Genomic DNA, 6,802 nt, shown 5'->3' on the forward strand with positions numbered 1-6,802 from the left:
CAATCATACGGGGCCCCATGGACCTGGGCGTGAGGTGGGGATCGGCACACTGGCTCGGGAATGAATTATGCTGGATGAACAGTTTTTATCTTATTTTATTTATCAAGTTTATAATTCTTTGATCCGGATACTGTTCGGTCTTTTCTAATTCTACCTTTAATAGCAGGAAATATTCAGAGTGGTATCAATTTAGTATTCTAAAATCATGCAGACGACTCCCCGGCATGCCACAAGGCAGCCAAAGTAAAGCTCCCCTGGACCCTTGCCCAATGGGGCCCCTAAGCCCTCTAGGCTCGGGCCCCTCGGCAACTGCGTGAATATACGTGTATATCCTACAGACATACAAATAACTATAGAGACATTTCTCTGTCTGTCTGTGTATCTGTCTTTAATTCTCTCTCTCTCTCTCTCTCTCTCTCTCTCTCTCTCTCTCTCTCTCTCTCTCTCTCTCTCTCTCTCTCTCTCTCTCTCTCTCTCTCTCTCTCTCTCTCTCTATCTCTATTTCTATCTCAATCTCTATCTCTATCTCTCTCTCTCTCTCTCTCAAATTACACACACACACACACACACACACACACACACACACACACACACACACACACACGTGTGTGTGTGTGTGTGTGTGTGTGTGTGTGTGTGTTTGTGTATACACATATGTAAATACATTTCAATAGTATTAAGATATCTGTCTACAATATCTCCCTGCTGTATTTACATAGATATACTGATATATGCATGGTAGAAAATCTTATAGACCAAACACAGAGATTACACTTGTGAAACTAATGACGTGTAAAGTACCAAATGGGATGATGTGTACAGTACAACAGTACAAATTATTTGCTAATTTCTCTCCATTACTACAGTTCACTCTTCACAGAGATAGCAAGTAACTGTAAATATTTGTTGACAATTTTACTGAATCGTTGAAAGGTAGATTTTCAAGTACTTGATATATATTTCATTTTCAGAAGTATTGTAATTCTTAACATTAGTTCGTTATACATCTTTTAATGCGAGTATATCAAATGAATAAGTGAACAACTGCATCACCTAGACAAGCACTCATATCTGTCAAAACAGATAGTCCCTTATGCTGAGTGCATGCAAGAGATAAGGGCTTCACGGGTTATTGCGTAATCGTTACCGCTGCACAAAGAGCACACCGCCTACGCCTAAGCGGTTTCTGCTCGATGCAGTTCAGTTTCTCTATCGTTACGCTGCGCCTTAAGCATATCATTTCAGAAGCAAAGCCTACCTTTCAAATAATAAACATACCATGTTACCCTATCATGACTGATAAAAGCAAGATTCCCCAGAATCCCAAGAGCCCACTCCCGCTAATGAAAGAAGCGCTTTCCGCTGACTTGGCATCCTCGGAGCGCTGAGCCGGTGTCGCCTGTGCAGACTACACCTCCAGGGAGCGAGCGGCAGCAGCGATTCCTCACCAATAACCATGTTTTCCAGACTTGCCAAGCCCCAGACTGCCAATGTTCTTGGTCAGCTGGTCAAGAACTTCTCTACCACCAATGCTGTGAGTTTCATTTTCTTAAATTTACTTTCTTTTCCCAGATATTAACAAGGGAGAAGTAGGCCATTTTGTAGAGTGAAGGTATGTTAATATCGGATTTGTTTTCTCATTCGAGGCGGCTACGGCAGCATATATATACATATATGGCCGTATCGAATGGTGGGGAGGCGAATTCCAACTATCTCATGAGACTTTAGAGACCATAATGTGATCGTGAAATGCATGACCTTGAAAGAAGGGAATCACGCAGAGGTCATGTGAACACGTCGGCCGTGCAATGAACTGCAATGTTCTCTTTTCCTCTTTCCTTTAGTATTGCGCAGTATTAAACCTCTCGGAACATCCGACGTTTTGCATTTATCACTTGATAAAACCGTCTTTTACTTCGAGAAACGAGAAAGGTGTTCTCATGTAGGAGGAGCCTTCGAAGTCCCGGCGAAGTGAATGGAAAGGGTTTTCGGGGAACTTCTTGGCAGAGAAACGTTCGCCCGGCTGTGGGTCAGATTGTTAAGGGAAGGATATCATATTCAATATTTATTGATTTAATGCTGAAAACATGGCTCTTTACCATATTAAAAAAGGTGTAACATGGTAATGAAAGAATTTTACTGTTTTGTAATTTGATTTGTTGGAGGCAGTTTAGATTCATCGATTAATATTACCTAGAGCAAGGCACAAAGAGAGAGGGAAGTCAACGCTGCCATCTTAGAGAGCATAAGAAAGTCATAAAGAACACAGGTACAGCTACTGCTCATATTTACTGTGAAATGACAAAAATATCTACTATTTTCTTTGTGTTTATAATACCTCCTTCCTGCAGCTCGTCTGTACCCTCCACACTGAATGTGTCACAAATATTTTCTATAACAAAATTATTGCGGCAGTTGGCATGAAGTGCCGATATATGGGGGGTACAGGGGGCATTATTCCCCTGTTTAGGGAGTAAATAGAAGGTAGAAAAGGCTAGGTTTGGATTTTTAGGTTCACATTATACCCTGGTTTTGGGACTTCATCTTCTGAGGGTGCGTCATGCTTGTTAACAAATACTGATTCATTTTATAGACAGGAAAAAAGTTTTCTTGTTAGTTATTAGTTATAAAATCACATGGAAGTACTATATAGAAATACCTAGCATTAGTAGTAGTAATGGTAATGGCATATTTGAGTATCTTTGGTCATTGAAATGGAATATTTTGTTAACAAGGAGAATAAAGGCAGAATTAGAAAAAGAAAATAAAGAGAAAAATGAGCAAATCACAGTACATTTTGTAGGCAAGGCCTTAGTAAAATGTATTTTTTATTGTACTGTGGAGTGAGATGACTATTTCCTAAACAATTTTGTGGATGGAAGTGTATTTCCTTTCCTGAAGATTGTTAGACAAGATGTAGTTAGCCTTTTATAAACCATACAGTGTCACTAGAAACAGGAACGCCAGAGGCAAATTTCTGCCCCGTATTTCATGGTTTTGCACTGTTTTTTCAGTTACCTGCCTTAAGAAATACATACATCAGTCAATTGTTATATATAGTTGCAGTCATGTTTTACAATTATGTAGATATATATTAAAATGTAAAATCCAGCATTTCATGAGCCTGAATCTGAAGTGTTAATTATATTATCGCAGCATAAATCCCATCTTCTAGAAAATAGCTACAGGTAATGATATTACTATTTCCAGTTCTCTCCTGGCTGTATTTAAATATGTATCCATCAGCCTGTAGTAAATTTGTAATTTTGTTTTTCTTTCTTTCTTAATGAGGATTGTTAGATACTGTTATAAAATAATTTTGCATTTTCATGTTTCCTTTCTTTGAATCAAGATAATGCCAAACACTTAAATGTTACCTGTATGTATAGAATCCCCTAAATCCAAATAGAAATCTCATTATTCTCAAGCAATTTTACCAATATGATGATTATGGTTTTCACAGGCCAACAGGAAGGTTGCTGTCATGGGTGCCAGTGGAGGCATTGGGCAGCCACTCTCCCTTCTCCTGAAGAACTCTCCCTTGGTCACTGAACTCTCCCTTTACGATATTGTGCACACGCCAGGAGTAGCTGCTGACCTCTCCCACATCAACTCCCCAGCCAAGGTCACCGGCTTTGTTGGACCTGACCAGCTTGCAGTAAGTGTGATAAGAGTAGTCATTTTGAGTTCATGTATTTATTAACTTGTTTAGTAGGAATATCAGCATATTATCTTTTGATTCACTTTTACTTTTAATATTCTGTATGTACCTTTGTCGTTGTTTTTAGCTTCAATTGTCAGCAACCATTTGATTGAGGACCACATTGGTCTGAGACTTGGGTCCATGGGCATGGCACCCCTTTCTAGCAAAAGTGAACAGAATATTACCAAGTGTTTTCTAGCAAGATGGAACTTGGTGTGGTTTCTGATTTGACAGATGATCCAATAGAAGGTCTCCATGTTGTAAAGTTATCAGAATGTAAAATTTTGCTCATACTGCTGACTGATTGAGAAGTCATTGCAGATGGGCATGTATTGATTTTCTGCAAATTCTGGATACCCATTAGTGTTTATTGTGTTATATATGGCCAATACTTTAGTTTTTCTCTATCTCTGGACTATGCTTATTTTCAAGATTTATTAAAATGTTTTGAATCATAAACTACATAATGGTTAGAGGAAAAGGCTGTGAACCATTTTTTTTTAACATCTTTAAGTTGCATAATTAATACAAATTACAGTACAAGTGAATATTATTGTAACAGTTAAAAAGTCATAAAAACAATACTTAAGTTTCAAAAATGTTACTTGAAAAAAATATGCCTAAGAAAACAAATTTATCCAATTTTTGTGTTCCAGGATTCTCTGAAGGGATGTGAAGTTGTTGTCATCCCTGCTGGAGTTCCCCGCAAACCTGGCATGACCAGAGATGATCTTTTCAACACTAATGCCTCTATTGTTGCAAACTTGGCCAAGGCTTGTGCTGAAAATTGCCCCAAGGCCATGATCTGCATCATCTCAAATCCAGTAAGAACTCTCAGTATATAGTTGTAGAGCTAATGCTTTTCAGCTGGTCTAACAGTATATGAACATGATGCAAATAGTGTTAACAGTATGAAAGTGTAATGTATTCTCTTGTTGCTAGGTTAACAGCACAGTCCCCATTGCCTCTGAAGTGTACAAGAAGGCTGGTGTTGATGCAAGCCGCATCTTCGGTGTAACTACTCTGGATATTGTCCGAGCAAATGCTTTTGTTGCCGAGTTGAAGGTACAGCTCAAAGATATTCTAGTTGTAAAAATATTGTTATTACTCTTAACAGTGATATTTTGAAATTAAAATTGTAGTCTAAGGAGATATATGTAAAATTTGAATGAATTATTCAAATTTCATATACTATTATTTTTCAGGGTCTGGATCCCATGTCTGTAAATATACCTGTTATTGGAGGTCATGCAGGCATCACTATCATCCCACTGATTTCCCAGGCATCACCCTCTGTAGAATTCCCAGAGGATCAGCTGAAGGCACTGACTGAGAGGATTCAGGTATGCAGCTTAAAACGATCATGGGAATAACTTGGATTTTTTTTTTTTCCTTTTGTATTCTGAATATATTCCTCAGTATCTAATAATCATAATTCACCAAAATTTCAGGATGCTGGCACTGAGGTCGTGAAGGCCAAGGCTGGAGCAGGATCAGCAACTCTCTCCATGGCATTTGCTGGAGCTCGCTTTGCCTTCTCTATGATTAAGGCCATGAATGGAGATCAGGGTGTTGTGGAATGTGCTTATGTCAAGTAAGTCATTCTACTTTTTTTAACCGAGATATGCTAGTCATTGCTTTTGTAAGTCTGGTTTTATTTATTTGCTTAATTTATTCAGTTACTAGTATTATTAATAAAAGTTGATTTTTTTATCCATTTGTCTTCTGGCTCCATTGTTTCTTCTTTGTTCTCACTTTTTTTCTTAATCTGTTTATATTTCAACTGCAATCTTGTGTCCTCCACTATTTTACTTTAAAACAAAGTAATGACTGGATACCAAGGGAAGCTTGACAATTGGTTCTCCCCCCCCAGGTCCGACCTCACTGAAGCCACCTACTTCTCCACTCCCCTTGTCCTGGGTCCCAATGGTATTGAGAAGAATCTTGGCCTGGGTAAGCTCTCTGCCTTTGAGGCCAAGTTGGTTGAGAATGCCATTGCTGAGCTCAAGGGCAGTATCAAGAAGGGAGAGAGCTTTGTTGCAAACATGTAAGCTGAACACACAATCTGCATCATTTGTTGTTGCTAGTGAGCAATGATCTTTAGTTGATACCTGATTAAAATTTTCAAAATGTTTACATGACATGAAGAAGGTAGACCATTATCCCATACTGTGTGATTGTGTGTGTTCTGTGCAAGTTTGAATGAATTTTGAAATTCCAGCTGACCTTTCCGAGGCTTGGTGAAGATTGATCATATTCTGTCATGCAGGTCTTGTGAAATTTGTACATTTATCGACCAACTGTAAATAACCATGTGAAACAAGATTTCATGGCAATAAAGAGGAAAACAGTTTATTATGATTTTTTAACCCCATTTCACCAGCAAACTTTGGTGGAAATATTTTTAATGATAAATAAAAATCTAGTTTCTCTTCCTAATCCATCATTATCCTGCTGCCTTGCTCAACAATGGTCATTTGGAGAAAATGCTAGTCTGTGTAAAGCAGTCAGACATACTTGTCTTCCAGAATAGCTAACCATCTGTCATACCAAGAAAATATTGTGGGAGAAAAAATCTTTGATGCCTTATTTGAATTGCAATTAGGTTAAATAAGAATAAAAAATACTTTCCTAAAGTTTCAATTACTTTTGAATTTATTTTTACTTATATTAAAATCACTACTGTGACCTTTGTGGCAAGTGATTTCTTTCACTTCCACAAACTTCTTATTACTCTTGCTTGAACTTTACTTCTATAGTCCTCCCTTCATTTTCCAAACAGCAGGAAGCTGCTTGTTAAGTTCAATGAACTCTCATCAAAACCCAACTGTTCTACTGATGTGTTCATAAGAAAACATTGCCTTAAGAATAATCAAAATTTCTATTGCATTTGTCAAGCACATTGGCCATACTCTGTCTTCCCCACGAGCACAAACTGTACAATCAATCACAATTAGGACAAGCTTAGATGGTTTAGGCAGCTTTGAGAATAAATAAAGCAACAGCTTGTCTGAGCTTATCATTTTCTTCAATCTTTAATTGGTGAAGATTTTAGCAATCACTATACATATTTGCATATAGTTCAATTATATTTTTTAC

General features: G+C 37.8%; 1 protein-coding gene across 1 annotated transcript; it reads left to right on the top strand.

Annotated features, from left to right (window-relative positions):
* Window positions 1-1,377: 1,377 nt before the first annotated feature.
* Window positions 1,378-6,056, top strand: LOC125046792 (malate dehydrogenase, mitochondrial-like). Its single transcript, XM_047644732.1, has 7 exons — window positions 1,378-1,534; window positions 3,464-3,658; window positions 4,360-4,527; window positions 4,646-4,768; window positions 4,909-5,046; window positions 5,155-5,297; window positions 5,577-6,056. Exons 1-7 carry the CDS (start codon window positions 1,457-1,459, stop codon window positions 5,752-5,754), a joined length of 1,023 nt encoding a protein of 340 aa, XP_047500688.1. The 5' UTR covers window positions 1,378-1,456; the 3' UTR covers window positions 5,755-6,056.
* The last annotated feature ends 746 nt before the right edge of the window (window positions 6,057-6,802 follow it).

Source organism: Penaeus chinensis, chromosome 39, assembly GCF_019202785.1.
Source record: "Penaeus chinensis breed Huanghai No. 1 chromosome 39, ASM1920278v2, whole genome shotgun sequence".
NCBI classification, from domain to species: Eukaryota; Metazoa; Arthropoda; class Malacostraca; order Decapoda; family Penaeidae; genus Penaeus; species Penaeus chinensis.